Source organism: Corvus kubaryi, unplaced genomic scaffold, assembly GCF_017639235.1.
Source record: "Corvus kubaryi isolate FWS band 111438036 unplaced genomic scaffold, C.kubaryi_AGA036_p1.0 37300, whole genome shotgun sequence".
NCBI classification, from domain to species: domain Eukaryota; kingdom Metazoa; phylum Chordata; class Aves; order Passeriformes; family Corvidae; genus Corvus; species Corvus kubaryi.
Genome location: NW_024581093.1, coordinates 7,985,490 through 8,002,171, shown reverse-complemented (window position 1 = coordinate 8,002,171; position 16,682 = coordinate 7,985,490). Strand labels below are relative to the sequence as shown.

Genomic DNA, 16,682 nt, shown 5'->3' with positions numbered 1-16,682 from the left:
TGTGAAAAATTAATATTGAGGCAGAAAATTCATGCACAAACTGATAGAAAGGAAAACTTTAGCTTGTACTAAAGTTTGTCTGGGTCTTCTTCCACCCTGTGAGTTGTGCAATGCTTGACTCCTTGTGGTCTAGAAGTTCAGTTGCAGAGCTCATGGGCTCATGAGATAGTAAATCTCCTCATCTGTTCTGTGTTGTTGAATAGCGAGTGATTGCTATCTCAAGAACATATTGCAAAAAACAGCTTCACTTTTTTATGAGTAGATAATTGGAGTTGCTGGTTTTTTTGTGAGGTAATGTCACATTGCTATATTGAATGTACTATAGCAATTAAAAGCCATTAGAGGGGTGAAAAAGAGTGGTAGGTAAAAGATGGGGTAAAGTCTAACGGGTTTCATCTGTTGCTTACTACGTGCTCCAAACAAGACCTTGCTATTGAAGGAAAACCCTCTGTGCTGTGGACTTTTCTACTGTTCAGGAGAAAAAATACTTTTTGATAACAAGCAGGAATAACAAATATATATGCAAAGTTTAGAGAAATACTCTTCCATTAACGGCTAAGGATTTTACTTCCTCATGTTTATTTTAGTTTATAAGCTAAATTAATACAACTCAAATATCCTTTACTGTGACACAATCAGACTTAAAAAATTAACTTCTAGTTAGTATTTGTAATTTCTTTGTAAAGATGAGTAATGTAGCTATTTACCAGCTGTCCAGAACAGGGTATATGAAATTACAGTATGCTTCGTAATCAGTAGTTATCTTGATCTTATTACAAATTATTGACTTAAAAATTAACAAAAGTAAGCATAAAATATGTTAGGCACAATTGAAATAAATAAAACATCAAAAGCAAACACTTGATGCCATGCAGTTTTTCACAGTGAGTTTGCACACATTCACAAAACTAAAGACCTTGCAAATACAAGTCTTATTGGTTTCTTATGGCAAAGTCCACTATTCCATAAGAGAAGAAAAAAATACTGCTTTTATTTGCAAGGCAAAGTTCTTATGATATTAAACACTTTGTACTGCTGCCATAACTTTCTTACACATAAAAAATAATACCAGGGACCTCTCCTTCCTCCTCACCTGAGCATGATCCAATTCCCCCATAATTTAATAGACATCTTGGAAGCTTAACTTCTTTGAATCAAAAATTTTGAGGATACTCAAAGTATATATATTTAATACACCAATAGTTTAATTGCCACTGAAGCATGCAATGTGTTTGACATCAAATATAGCATGCAGTCTGCAGTGATGTTAGCCATACCACACAGTTCTCATACCTTCCGCTTCTTCTGGAGGGATGTCACACTCCACATTTGACTTGTTCAAACCTACTACCCCAAGATAATGCAGTAAATGAGCTTGACTGTGTAAACAACCCTTATTACTTTCAAACTTAAATAAAATAATGAATAAAAACAACTTTAGATTTTCCATCAAGCCAGAAGAGTTTTGTGTCATTAGTACATTTAAAAACCATTCTAACCCATATAAAGAATTTAACTTCTTAAAACTTTAGATTATATAAGGATTTTTGAATATGCAGTAATTTTTTTTCTGAAGAAAAACTTAGTTAGAAGCTTTCAAAATCTCTCCTTTCCACATGCAGTTCTTTTCTGTTTTCTGCACACAGACTTTGTAGAAATCAGAAATAATTTTAATGGAAAGTTAAAATGCTGCATTTCTTACAATTTGAGCTTTTAGCTACCTTGCTGAGGCTCTCAGCAACAGTGGAATAGTGCTCATTTCATGATGGAAATATTACGTTATGAACTGAGTTGTCAATGCCAATTGTTATAAAACACACAAGAAAAAAACCCAAAAAGCTTTTCTTTATCTCCAGCTTTCCCTGAACTGCTCAATAAATGAAACTGAGAGTATGATGAGAAAGGACTGCTGAAGGAATGGCACAGATTATTCACTGTCAGAGATTTTCTGTGCCTATCAAAGGATCTTCATGTTTGGCTACAACCAGACTTCTTTTCTTGTCTTCCTCTGTTACAGTCTGACTGATCTGTTCAAACAGCTTTGACATCTTGGCAAACCTCAGGTGATTCTGAAACCTTCGTGCAGCAAAAGCATAAAGCAGAGGGTTAATACAGCTACTGATGAATACGAGTGCTCCAGAGATGTACACTCCTTTGTCTACAATTTCTTCCAGTGCCAAGGACATCGCCTCATTAGAGAGTTCTGTTTCAATTGAAATAATATCCAGGATGTTAAAGAGATGGTGAGGGACCCAGCACAGAATGAACGCCACCACAACGCTGGCAATGAGACGTTCTGATCGCTGCTTGGAGTGGTAAGTCATTCTGCTTATTCTTCTTGCAACACACACATAACAAGTGCAAATGATTAAGAAAGGGATTACAAAACCTGCAAGGGTCTCCAGCAGAAGATATGACACTTTCTGTCTATTAGAAGAGTAGTTGCGACACGTGCATAAAAGTCGACCGTTCGTTTCTTCTGTCTCTTGAAATGGAATGACAGAAATGCCAAAAGCAATAGACAGGAACCAAATGAGGAACACAATCAAAGAAATTTTTCCTTTTCTTCTGTACGTTTGAATTGTGAAAGGGTAAAACACAGCCATTAGTCGCTCCAAGCTGAGTGCTGTAATCAGAAATATACTGGCATACATGCTGCAGTAAATAATGAAAACCAGAATTTTGCAGAAGATGACTCCAAAAATCCATGAGTCAGCAAAGGAGTAAATCCAAACTGGTAAAGTGATCAGTACAAGGACATCAGCAATGGCCAGGTTCAAGATCAGCAGGACTGAAAGAGATACTTGCTTCATTTTTGTACAAACAGTCCAGATGACGATGCAGTTTCCAGGGGTGCCAATAATAAATGACAAGCTCAGTATTATGCAGACTACTGACCTCACAATATTCCATGTTGAGTTGACACTGCTTTCCTCAGCTTGACTCATTCTGGAAATTCTTCCGTTCTTGGTTGCTCTGCGCTCTGCTTTATTCTGAAGGTGTTGGCAAACTACTTGAAAGTTCTCCTCTAGCTGGTGTTCTGAAGGCTAATACAGACTATGAGCTCACATCCTCATGCTCACTCTTACAGACATCTGACCACATATGACAGTTCCGGTTGTTTAGGAGGACGGGTATTTTTGCATACAAAGCAAAAATAAAAATACAGTACAGGACCTGACTTTGCTGTTAGTTGTACATCCATTGTGCTTCAGCAAATTTTAAAGCATGTTGCTAGTCTTTCTAAAGTGTCCCTATTTAAAGAAACTTGCTACTGTTGTGATCTTACTGATCTAATCAACGGCAGTGAGGAGAAAGAAACCCTTTTTATGCTATTCTACTCTTGCTCCTATGAATAAACTCAGCACTTTATAAAAACAAAAAAAAGAGGGGTGGTAGGTAAACTAAAAATGTGCATTACACGTTTGACATGAATTTTAAAGCACAAAAAAGTGTGCTTACTACCTTCATGTCATCTTCTTTAATTCTGCAGAAAAGAGTCAAATATATTTTAGAAATACCCTGGCATAAAGGAAATCAACACTTGTCCTATTTGTACTGTACCAAACAATAACCATCAGAATATTCAGTCTGGATGTAGAGTTATAGGAGATGCTTCATGTCAGAGAGAAAATACATCATTATGTTATTGTCCTGCTGTGCCAGCAATGGGCTATAACTTCATGACTTTTCCTAGGAAACTTGGTAGTCAGTGCAGTATTCAAATCCTAAATGAATCCTAAGTTCTTCAGAGTCTAGCCAAAGAGTATGAAACCATTTTGCTATCCTGATCTCGAAACATCTTTTGAAGTTCATTTCTAAAATGTTAAAGGAGGAACTAGAACAGCAGAGCCAACAGAAATATTCAGGAAGTGGAACTGGAAGGGTATTTACCATAAAAAAAGGTTCACAGAAACAAAGGAGTTATTTATAGCTTTCTTAAATTTAAGAACGTGACACAGATTATTTCCTTAATTTTACAAACCTGGCAAACACAGTGCATAGTATTAAGTCAAAAAGTATTTTTCACCATGGAAAAAGGATTGCAACATGAGCACCCCCAAAGCAGCTTAGCCAGTTTTGCTCTCATAAGAGTATAATGAGATCGAAAGCAAATCCAGAATAACCCCACTGAAGTAAGTATTATATCTTTAAAATACTATTTGTGTAATAAAGATTTAAATTGGGATTTAATCTGATACATGATTCCAGTTCCTTTTTTTTCACCACACTTAATGAGCATCGGGTAGGGGAAAATCTGAAACAAGTTGTTTGTATTCTGAAGGGAATTTCTGGAAACCACTTGTGAAAATTAACTAATGGGAGAAGTGCTGGGCAGTATCTCTTCTTCTAATGAAATCACCTTTACATACATTATTTCTCCAGAAGTACCTTCATAGACTATTTTTAATTTATTGCCAGTGGCATATCTAGATTGAACTAAATTGCAGATTTTTATTGGGAAAAAGATAATCAAGGAGAGATGTCCAGTATCTCTTGTCATCCAGTGCTACAGGGACTGGCAGGTTCTTTAAGTAAAGTCAATCTAGATTATGATTGTTGTGTCACACACCGATTATCAAGACTTTGACCTGAATTGCAGAGAACCCAGGTGACTAAAAGCCTACATAACCAAAGGCTCTAGATAGTAAAGAAAGCTACACTGATTACAAGAAATTCTGCTTAACTGAAAGCTGGGATAATTGCTAAAAATCCTGTGCAGCAGTAAGGTACACTAACTGCTAGAAATTGTAGATAACAATAAGGTATGCTGATGAGTGAATTTTTACCTCATAATGAAGCTCCAATTGTAGCTACTACCTTGTCCTCGTTCTACCAAGGATCCCTAAAAGCACCTGTATGTTCTGTACCATTGTGTGACACCTCTGTAGGATTTTCCTCTCTAAAACTTTACTTTTGGTGGAAAAGAGCAGTTGTCTGAACCATTGGTATGAGTACAGTTCTAATCCAGTAGTGTATAGATCTGGCTGAACTTCCGGAGCATCTGCCCTTACATTTTCCAGAAACACGTTTCTCCACTTGAGTTGAAGTTTGCTTGCCAGACAGCCTCTGCCTCTGGCTGTATCTCTCATTTAAACAAGAAAACAAACGAATCTCTGAATTGCAGCCACAGCCTGGAACTTCTGTTTCAAAAAAATCCCAGAGAAGTGTTGAACTGCTAAGATTTCCTTGAGTAAGACTCTGAAGCCAGGCTATTAGACCAAATATCTCAGACATTGGAGTTAACAGTAGGTCAGGAGCATGTTTCTGAGCAGCTCTCTGTGACTGTTGGATCACTATGAAAACTTCAGACTGTAAGCTGTCTTTAATATTCTCTAAAAGTATCTGGCTGCTATTTATCAAATTTACATTAGTAGCACACAAACTTTATGGGCAATTTAGCAAATATTCCCATTAAGAGAGGGAGCAATGTAATGTAGCCAATAACATGCTAAACACAACAGTGGCTAAACAATTCAGTATCTTACTCACTCTAGTGACCACATGTGGGTGGGCTTTAATGTATGAATGCATTTAGACTTTGGACCACAGAAGTTCTGGTCTACTCCATCACAGCAGTGAAACTAGGCTGCATCTGTGTGTTAAAAAAAACCAAAACAATTTATGTTTTTTGTGTGCATGCATATTATATGTAGTGCAACAACTCAGTCACTAATACAGGAAATTTTCTGTAAGTCTGTTACCTTTAGATTGGCAAATAACTTCTGAAAACTTTCCAAGCTCAAAAAGCCTGTGCTTGAATAGAGTTTGCTTCAGCTTAAGTATCAGGGCTGTGTTTCTCTCAACCTTCAAATTATTTATTTTACTCTGAATGAATGCATGAGCTTCCCTCTGGTGAATGCTCTATAATTTACACTACCCCTGAGCATTTTCCAACAGCTGTGTTTGCACCCCTAAATGTAAATTGTAATTGATATTTCCACCTTTTGCATATTTATTCTGAGAACCAGAGTTTCACTTCAAAATGCTAAGAGCCTCTGTTCAAAGTGTATCCACCCCTCCACGCAGTAAGAGCATCCCTGTAAGGATTTACAGAGTAGCAGATGCATGGCAAATCCAGAATGTGGAACTTGTATCTAGAACTCTACCAAGGAGACTTGAAAAACCCACTTTATATTTTGTCTTCAGAAGGATCCCCTGGATGATTGTCTAGTAAATGATTGTAGAATAATGATTATGAAGTATCACATATCTGCTGACACACTGCAGATTGATGTTATAACCTCATTTGTCTGTTAATATCAAAGGGAAGGAGTTATTAGTCTGAACCCCCCAGTTCTTCAGCCATTGAATCAAGGTGTATTTGCAGGTTTTGTACAAATGTCTTATAACAAACTCAATTGCATGTGCTACTGAGGACATTGTGGAAGTGCCACACTTAGCCTTGATCAAAGAACTATGGACTACTTCACAGCTGATCTAAATGTTGTTTTCTTGACTACAGGAGGGGCTCCTATATAAGGGATTTCATGGAGGTGTGCAGTAGCTAATAATGTCTCTGCTCTGCAATTACTGAAAAGGGAAGTGCAGTGTAGGAAAAGACACACAGCAGATATTTCTAAGGTTTTGCAGTGTTTGTGACAGCAGCCCATGGGGTAGCAAATCCAAATAAGAGCACTCCCAGTGCTGCTTTATCAGAGAGAAAATAACCTAGGGAAGAACTTGGGATCAGTTCCAGAATGTAATAAAAGATGTGTACTTTGCACCATGAAGTTTGAAATACTCTGTTCTGTGTGAATTGTTGTTAATCAGTATTCTAACATCATTAAAAATCTGTATTCCTTACCCAGCTCAGTAGTAAATAACAATAGTTTTATATGGCTGGATAGAGAAAATATTTCCTGTTCGTTATGTTCAGGGAAAACTGCTTTAGGACTTGTGACAGGGAAGTGCTTCCAAGGCACCTGTTGTATGTGCATCAGACATGCTTACATACCAGCACCCTTCTTGCCCTAATAGACTGATCACTGGTAATCAGAACATGTTCCCATGGTGAAAACCACAGAAAAATATTTTCCTTGTACAGACATACCAGGTGCATTAGATTAGAGGTCTTAATTAAGATAGTGTAGAACTGTATTCATAATTCTGACTGTAAGCAGGAATATGAATAACAATTATGCAGAGATTATGGAAAAACCTATAGATACCTTTTCTTGACATTATGAACATATACAGTTTTAGCGTCCTGTTCCAGGACAAGATTTTGAACAGAAAATACATAGATTTGTTACAATCGAGGGCAAGACTGGCCTGTTCAGTATCAGCTATCACTAAGGAGCTATTTGTACACAAACTGTTGCTAGCCAAAATCCTTAACAATACAAGCATATCTGGCACTATAGTTGCTACTGAGTAAATCAAATACACTGTTTACATGCTCCTCCTTTTGAGTAATAAGTTACAGATGACAATACTGCTTGGATGACTTGCTGCTAAGTATTACTTGATTTATTTTTTTATAGTTTAGCCAAATCTACTGCCATTTCCACCTTGTTTACTGGGATTGCACAGAGATATTATTTTGCTATATGATCAATGTCTCTTTTTGTTATTCAGCAGTGATGAAAGAAAGTTTTTAGCAAAGCACGTCTCAGTGAAAGACCTGCGATTAAAAACCCACAAACAGATACTCTGCAGTGCCTGAGCAGCAGCACCAGACGGCAGCTGTTCTTCCCGCGTGGAAGGGGCTGTCCGTGCACTTCTGTGTTTGCAACACAGGGCGGCACTGGGAAACCATCCCTTGGTTTTTGGCTGAGCCTGCAGGCCCGGTGGTGCTGCCTTTCTCTGCACAGGGTGCACGACGTTCAAGGCCATGCGTCTCCACAAAACTGATTCCTTTGCATAAGAAGGTTAGGTGATTGTGATTAAAATGTCAACAAACTTATGGAGAAAAATCACGATGTCTTTTTTTTGTCTTGTACATCACATTATTTTCGAAATACTTGTATTTCTACCTCTCTGCATTCTGTTTTGATACATATCCATTTCCAGTGCTACATTCTGTTTTACCTGATACAGTACGGACAGCTCCCTCTGTGACAAAAAATAACATTCATTTTAAGAAATAATTTTCATTTTCTATGCCTCTGAAGGAACAAAGTTTGGAAAGTTGGTAATTATATTAACAATTGGTTCTTCAGTGTAGTTTCCATTTGTGTCTTCTCTTTGTAAAGCAGATCACATTGTGATCTCTTGGGTTGTGAAACAACCCTGTTCAGCAGATTTGAGCACCTTTGAAGACTTATTTAATTCCTTTATTACACACACCTTAAGCTTGGGTCCCAGTGTGACATGAAGTCTTGATTTTGTGGCCTTGTGTCAGGAGGCTGGTAAACTGTGCTGAAATTAGAAAGACTGTACTGATTTTATGGGGAACACAAGGATCTTTCTCCTGCTCTGTAGTAGGCACCATGTGTGTTAGGAATGCCTGGGTGCTCAGTCACTTAGTAATTAGCATACCTGACATTCTTTTCTGCATAGCCAGAGAAACGAGCACCCTGTGCCATGCTGCTCTTCAGAATGGTCTTGTCCAAGCATTCATAATATGAAACAAAAAGTAATCAGGATTGATTCTGAGATGCTACACAGAGCTACACTAACAGCTATTTAGTAAACACATATATATTGTACACACATAATATATTGTATGGAAATAGTGTAAGATATGCCAACTTCAGGCACAGGTAATTTTTTATCATTCTGTAATGTGAGCTATTGTTTCTGTAGAACTTTTATATAATATTAGAAATGACTGAACAATGATAACTTCTCTATTAAATGAAGCAAGTGCTTTCACTGGAAGAAAGTGGTAGCACCATTCTCTTAGTTAAAAGAATTAATTATTTATGGAATTTAATAGAATGTAAAGCTAATAGACTGTAAAATCATCTGATGTCATACTTTTCCTATATTTGACTCTTGAGGCTAATTATGCGATCTGGTTTTAGGCAGAATTATTTCTTATGTTCTAGTGTTAAGTCAGATCAAAAAGTACTTTTAGCCCAGTATCTTGTCTCTGGTAGCAGCCACAAGCAGGTGCTTAGAGAAGAATGTAAGAACAAGCCATTTGTGTCTATACTTGTCCTACATATACTCTGGCATTCAGTGAATTACAGCTGAGGAGTTTCCTGAATCAGGGATGGTTTCTGTGTGTCTAATAAAGCTTTGTGGACATTTATTCTGTAGACTTCCTAAGCCCATCCTTGAAGTCATGTGAACTTTTAGCGCTGCAGCTTTGATCCACGCTGTGTGAAGACCCACCTCCTCTTGCTTGTTTGCTCGTCTCCTGTTGGCTCCAGCTGGCTCCCCACAGTTCATATGTTGGAAAAAGAGTGAACAGCACATCCATGTTCATCCTTTCCACAGTCCTTCCTTGATTAAACCCTACATCTGTCAGTCATTTCTTAGTTGCAGACTGAAGAGTTCTTACACACATGAATATACCTATATACCTTCCTATACCCCATATAGAAATCGTCCCATGCTTTTCATCATCTTCTCACTGTCTCTTCATTCAGGTATTTTGTTTCTTTCAGACAGAGGAACAGACAACAGACTAGTTCTGAAATTCAATAGTTCAATTAAATCACAGCGTGCTGATGACGGAAAGCAAAAGAAATCGAGACACACAGAGGTCAAAGTTCCCTCATCTCCAGTCTGTCTCACCCTGCTGCAGTGTAACAGGGCTGGCCATACTGCACTCAAACATGTTGGGTTTTTTGGCTTTTTTTTTTTTTTTTCTAATTGGGGATTAGTTTAGTTTACATTCAAACCACAAAAATAATAATTAGCTTTTGTCTTTCTCAATGCCAGTCTGTGCTCTAAGACTTAGAAGACTTTGTTCCAAAGGTCACTGTGTCATTCTTCCTTCATTTACTCCAGATGCTCCACAATCATAGAACTCCTCATGTGATGCAATTACCTCGTAATCCTTAAACCATAGGTTATCCTCTGACTGGTAGAGCTTTTTATCTCTGCTGTGTCCCCTATTCTGTGCTTAAACCACTATAAGTCAAGTAAAATCTAAAATTGCCATTATTTGGTATTGTATGAAAGGCAGCTTTAATTGCATCTGTTACTTTTTTCTTGGTAGCTTTGTGTCTTGTTATGTCTGGCTGTGTGGGAAGCATTTAATCCTCTATGGTATTGAATTGTATCTCTTTAATATCTCTTCTGACAAAGCAAATGTGTGACTACTCTTTCTCTCATGATTGTTGTTTTCCTGTCTTTTGAGTTTGTGACTATTCACCAAGCCCTGTGGTATCTGCCCACGGTGTCACTGAAGCTCTCGCTGCAGCTGTGCTGCCCTGGCTCCCCTTGGGGTTAGCTGCATCTACCTCATGTTGGCCCAGCAAAGTGTTTGCCATGTGCAACATACCCTGATACAAAGGGTTGGTTTTTGGCACATTCTGAGGTCTGTTAGTGAGTGAAAAACAGACAACATAATATGGAAAACATGGCTAAGACTCTTGCTAGACGCTGCTGATGAGTATCCATTGATAAAATTACTAGGGATCCCCCTTGGCATGACAAATCACAGATCCAGTCACAAACTTTACCCATGTTCTAGTCCTCTGATGGAAGTTTTGAACAGTGTTAGGCTCAATTTTATAATTTAGGAGATTTGCTAGGTTGTTGTCATTATGTAATACTGACTTCTATAAAAGTTTATACAGATATCAAGAAGACAACTGTAAAGGATATAAAACCAGATTTTAAACACACATTTATAAAGAACTCACATTTTAAACACTATTAGTCTTTCTGTATTATCTGAGAACAATCATCTTGTGTAAACACAAAAGAAGAACATCAGTACTGTCTAGCAGATTGCCAACATGAGGAAATACCCAATAAAACAGAGTAAGAGAGCAGCTTTGAGAGAACTGTTTTCTGCAGCTAATCAATGCATCTTTGCAGCACACAAACACAGCAGAACCATCTTCACAAGTTATGTTAGAATGAGGTACAAGTAGAAGAGTTGAAATTGCTTCATAATGGTACAACCTTTTACAGGAACACTCATGTATTTCTTGCTTTCAGCAGAAAATTTGTTTTCATGTCACATGATAGCAGTACCCATTTTTTACTGCTTCTCTGGCTTGTAATCTGAGCAGCTTCATTCCCAGCTGCCAAGCACTGATAGCCAAATTAATTTCACCATACCATGAAGAAACTCTTATGAGTGTGAGTCTATTGTCATTATAGCACGGCAACAATATTTACAACATCTCAAGCTGTCTTTAGCATACTAATTAAAAAAAAAAAAATTTCCAACTAAATCCATCTTCTCAAAGTACTATGTCCAGATAGCCTTTGGTAAGCTTCCCATTTCTAATACGTCCACAAGGGTCTCTAAAATATCATTACTCAGGTTAAAACATGACAGGTCAGTTCACTGCTGCCTGTTTAATATGGCCTTTATTCAGTGTTGTTACCAGGAATGTGTTAAAGGAAATGGTGGGATTTTATTAGAATATTCATTTGACATTCACTTATTTGCCCAACAGAACTAACAAAATAATTGTCCTGATCCAAATTTGATCATAGCTATGATTTGAACAAAGGATTAAAATAATGACCTTCAAAAGTCCCTTCCAACCTTAATTTCTCTGTAATTGTATTTTTGCACTGACATGTTTGATAGAGCCTCACATGATGCTACTCATGATGCTGCTGATTCAGCCATTGCCCCATGATTAACTGCTCCCACCTGCCTGTGTCCCTCAGTCTAGAAGGAAACTGTGTCCTTACAGGAATCATCAAGCAATACTTTATAACTTAATCTGCCCAAAGGACGGGACAGTAAAGTGCCTGTGCATTTGTAGCCTATCTCTTACTGTAGAACATGGTACCAGCAAAACAGCAGATCAGGCATTTATTTTTACATTCAGTGGCAGTCAAAATTCAGATCTTAACAATTAATTTTGTTAATCTTGTTAATTTTGTTTGTTTTTAATGTTAATCAAGAAACTTTGCTAAAATGTGGGTCTGCTAAAATGTGGGTCTGTCTTATTTGGTTTTTAAGTGTAGTCAGTTTTCCTATTCATATCTAGTTTTTAATGTGATAAACTGGATTCAAAGGATAGAAAATAAATGGGTGGTCTATGGACATTACATCTTCACATCTAAGATGACATTTGCTTTACAGATGTATCTTTTGGTGGGATTGCATACACATTTCAGAGCCAAAGAGACATAATTATAAAATGAAGAAAAAAATCTTTACATATCTTTTAAGCTCAGGTAAACTCTCATTTTTTAATGCACCAACTAAAGAGGAACTCTCAGATTGTTTCTTACAGGCTGAAGCGAAGTCTCTCAACAAATGTGATCAGGGTCAGATGTTTTTCCATCCTACAGTGTTGGAAAAATTTAGCACCGAAAATGAGTGAGTGAAACCTTATGGAGACTAGGCAAAGACTAATATCCCCTTCAATACATTACTAAATTACTGACACCAGTTTCAGTTCTTCTGGACACACTTGTGTTTGCAGAGATGGATTCACTTTTGTCAGTAATCCATCGGATGCAGAAGTAGCAGTGTTGTGTCTCTTCAGAAGTAGCTCTGAGCTAGCAGATTTCCTAAGCCCTGTATTTCTCTGTGACTTCCCTGACACCCTGTCCAGCTGGGATACCAAACAGGTGTGACACTGGATGAAACTGCTCATTAAACAGTGGGCTCTTGCCTTTTCATTATCTGTGGACTAGAATCCTGAAATGCTGCTGCTTGACTCATGTCACTGTGCCCTCTCCAACCACCCTAATTCTTGTAAGACTTGTTAAGCATGCCAAATTCTGCTTTTTCTCCAAATCTTCTCTTCACAGAAAAAAGTACCTTGTCTGCAGATTACAACCACCTTGACAGCTTTCTACCTCAGAGGGCCTCAGTTTCTCTGCACAGCAAAAGGTGTCAGGTTCTACCACTCTTGCAATGTGCTGGGAAGTTGTACTTTGTGGGAACTTGTGCAAGACATAAACTGTCCCTGAGGGTTCAACCTACTCAGTTTTCATCACAACATGGATTATATTTTCAACACTTTTCCTCATATATTCATCCTACACAAAATTGTATCTCCCCTTTTCATCTTCCCATGCCACCCTTTATTTTTAAATTTTTTAAAATTCCATATATTGCCTAGCTCCAATTCCAAAATTCTTCAGTAGTCCAACCCAGAATACCAGCTCTGAGTAAATCTTGAGTAAAAGTCCCACTGTTTAAGTCTGAGCATTCTTGCTAAAAATTTCTCACTCACAGATTCTAACAAAATTCTCTTTGAGCAGGAATTCTGAAATTCAGCTTGTCAGTAATTAAATCTTCACAATTTACTATGAAGCTCTATTACATGGATGGTTTACAAGGACAAACTAATTTGCTTTAGCAAAACATGAGTCAAAGGAGTAATACGATCTCTATTATATGGCTTAAAGGTTTGAAGATAGAGAGATGACAGTGACTGTTAATCTGTTAATTGTGGTTATCCTACCCTGGCTCTGAGTTTGTGGGTTGATGTTTATGTAAGTCTATATTTCAGTACTCCCACTACCCAATTGCCCTCTTCCCTTTTTTCCAGTCCCTCTTTGACACTGTAACCAAATTTAGCCAGAAAGACAATGAGGAACACAAGTTTTGTTTACAGTCCTAATGCTACTGAGCAGAACCATAGGCAACAATATGGAAGTGGATGTGAAGTGCTGAGGAAGCAGGGAGAAGTGAAAGGAGGAAGTGTCTTTGCAGCCCCAGTTCAAATATGTCAGATTGTGCCCTGGGACTGTGCTACTGCGCTGAGGTGCAAGGACAGAGTAGATTTGTGACAACACTTTTGGTTGTCTTCAAATCTTTCTTTGAAACTGGCTGTCTTCTACTCGTGTAACTCAGCACAGTCCCGTTTGAGGGTATTTGAGCCAATACAAACACCACTTAAATGGCAAGGATCAGAGGCAAACAGAGAATTCTGTTCAATCAAATAAAAGACATTTAAGCAAACAGTAGATTTCTGGAAAGGATTGTTACTTTTAAATAACCAGTGTGCAAACTCATATCCAACTCACAATTTTTGTCAAGTTGCCAGTGAAAGCCCTCAAAAAGTCTTAAACAAAGATAATGCTACTGACACCGTAGTTTCTGGTGTTTAATATAATTTATTTCTATGGTGTGGATTTTTTGGAAGAAGTAAAGAATATTTTCTTAGAAGATGGATTATGAACATAAAAAAAAAATTCTACAGTGGTAACACACTGGCCTCTGAATTATGGATAATGATTTTTTTTCATTTCATACATAAGTGAAAAAGATGCAGTACTCCTTTTATCAGTAGTTCAACTGTAACAACTTCATTTTCCATTTCTAGGCAGCTTTGGATACGAAACATGTGAAGGAAGCAGTATATAGAATGAATTTCATAAAATGATAACCCGGCTGGCATTTTACTGGCAGTTCAGATGTGTAGTTCTGTTGGTTCTGTTATTCTTTAAATCTGCCTTGGGTGATGACTGGTAGATTTCTGTGTGGCTACACAGGGTCATGTTCCCGAACTGCTGTTGGGAAGTCATGCCCTGTTGTCAAGTCATTCTCTGTGGAGAAAGAGCTGGATTGCTCTTCTAACAAAACAGCCCCTGGAAATAGTTACACTGACTCAATTAATAGCAGGGTATCATCAGCTGGAAAGCAATGCCGTGTGTCCAGGCTCCTGGGTTTGTTGGTGTGAGTGACAACAGGACCAGGCACTCAGTGTGAAAACAGAAATTTGCTGTGCATATTTAAACCTTACAAAGGCAAAGAGCTTAATTTACTTTGTGTTTAAATGCAAATGGTCCTGATCTCACAAAAGGACACAATAAAAGGAAAAAACCAACATACACTACTTGATTCACCAGCTGAAAGACAGTTATCTAAAGAGCCTGGGGTTGCAGGAATAGCTATTATGTGCATAGAAGCCTTTTCCTGGAACAGAATTAGATGGAAAGTATTTTAGTGAAGTGCGAAGACATTCCCAGCTGTCAAAACAGCACAGAGATTTGTAAAGGAAATATTAAGATTGGTTTGAAGACATCTTGAGTAGAATTGATGAGGAAATGGTTACAGAAGTGATACCTATGTGATAATCAATAGGAGCACTTGTAAATGCCGACAAATGCAAAGTGTACATCAAGCCCAAAAGGCCTGTGCTTGAGAGGCCTACAGCAAGGCACAGAAAATCTGTCCCAAGATGATGCTTTGATGCCACCCGAGAAAACCCACAAGATGAAGAGGACTTGACAGGTGTCATTCCTTGAACCTTGCGTCACAGTACAAGTGATCCCAGCCAGGCTATTTGGACATGTGCATTTTGGGGCTTTTGACTATGAGAGAAAACTGATTTCAGACACAGTCATTCTTTTAAATACTGTTTTACCCTCCCATAAGGTCTTTTGCTGCATTTTGTAACTTTTAATTCGTACACCAGGTTCACTGTTGCAATCAGTTTTAGTCAGTCATACTTGCACACCCTGCAGTTTGTTTTAGTAGGTGGTCATTTCATGTCAGCACTTGCACAGTGACTAAGCACCTGTCTTTGGATTTGTTGGATGTAAATACACAAGGTGTGGCTGCTGCCTAGAAAAAGGCGAGTCTAGATTTAGCCTTAGCCTTATCCTCCTTAAATGATTTGTTGCTTTTTCTTCTCTTATTTCAGGAGGAAGATGTATTCTTCTCCTTCCATGTCAATGCCAAGACAACATAATTTTTCTAAACTCCTCTCAGTAGGCTGTATATCTGATTTACCAGATTCTGCCTTCACACACAAATCTCTGACACGTCCGTCTTCAGGAATCACAGAAGTTGTTGAACACTGAATTCAGTGAGGCAAGAAGAATTTCAATTTTATATCTTAGTTGGTAGGAGTTACCAAGTCACTAAGTAGTTTTCTACTTCTATTTGTCTTTCACTCACATGTCTTCACTTGTTATATTGTTCATGGTAGTGTATTAACCATTCAAGGTAGGAACATTTCTGAAAATTAGGGGGGACGTAAGAAGCTGTGAAGCAGACAGTGCAGTGCTCCTGTTGCAAAATAACCTTATCAGAAATAGCTTTATCCTGAGCATGAATTGATAACATCTGGCTCAGAAAGTGTGTTTCCACAGCAACAGTAGATATATGAGTGAATCAAGGAAACCTTGTCTGGCCCATCAGCACAATCATTACTGATCATGAGCTGTTGTTACACTGGTTCCAAGTACCATTTTTTTGTCTGTTTAGTTTCTTCATCTGTGGATACCCTTCCTCGTTCCTCTCCACACAAAGACATCCACCAAACTACCTGTACACCAAAGAGAGCACGTAGCCCCTACTAACTGGTATTGCTGAAGCACAAAGGCTTACAACCCTTCTGGTTCCAAATTACTGTAATTACAGGTCTGCCTGTTCTTGTTACATATTTAAAGGTCTAATGATTTTTTTTTTCCCTCTCAGTATTGCCAAACGCCTGATCTCAGGGATCCTCTGTACCAATTAGCTCTCATGTTAGTCGGGTGTTGCCTGAAGTGCAGATATGCCCATGAGCTTCTATATCAGATACCCCGTCCTTTGACCGTGTAATAGTAAAATTCCCAGCTCTCCCATGTACTTTGGCTTTCCCTTAAACCATTCTGACCACGCCCCTTATGCGCTACTTATT

At 38.0% G+C, this 16,682-nt stretch overlaps 1 protein-coding gene across 1 annotated transcript; it reads right to left on the bottom strand.

The window, feature by feature from the left end:
- Window positions 1–556: 556 nt before the first annotated feature.
- On the bottom strand, window positions 557–5,472 carry LOC121664272 (leukotriene B4 receptor 1-like). The gene has a single exon (XM_042027469.1). The coding sequence runs from the start codon at window positions 2,946–2,948 to the stop codon at window positions 1,938–1,940; it is 1,011 nt and encodes a 336-aa protein (XP_041883403.1). The 5' UTR covers window positions 2,949–5,472; the 3' UTR covers window positions 557–1,937.
- Window positions 5,473–16,682: the final 11,210 nt, after the last annotated feature.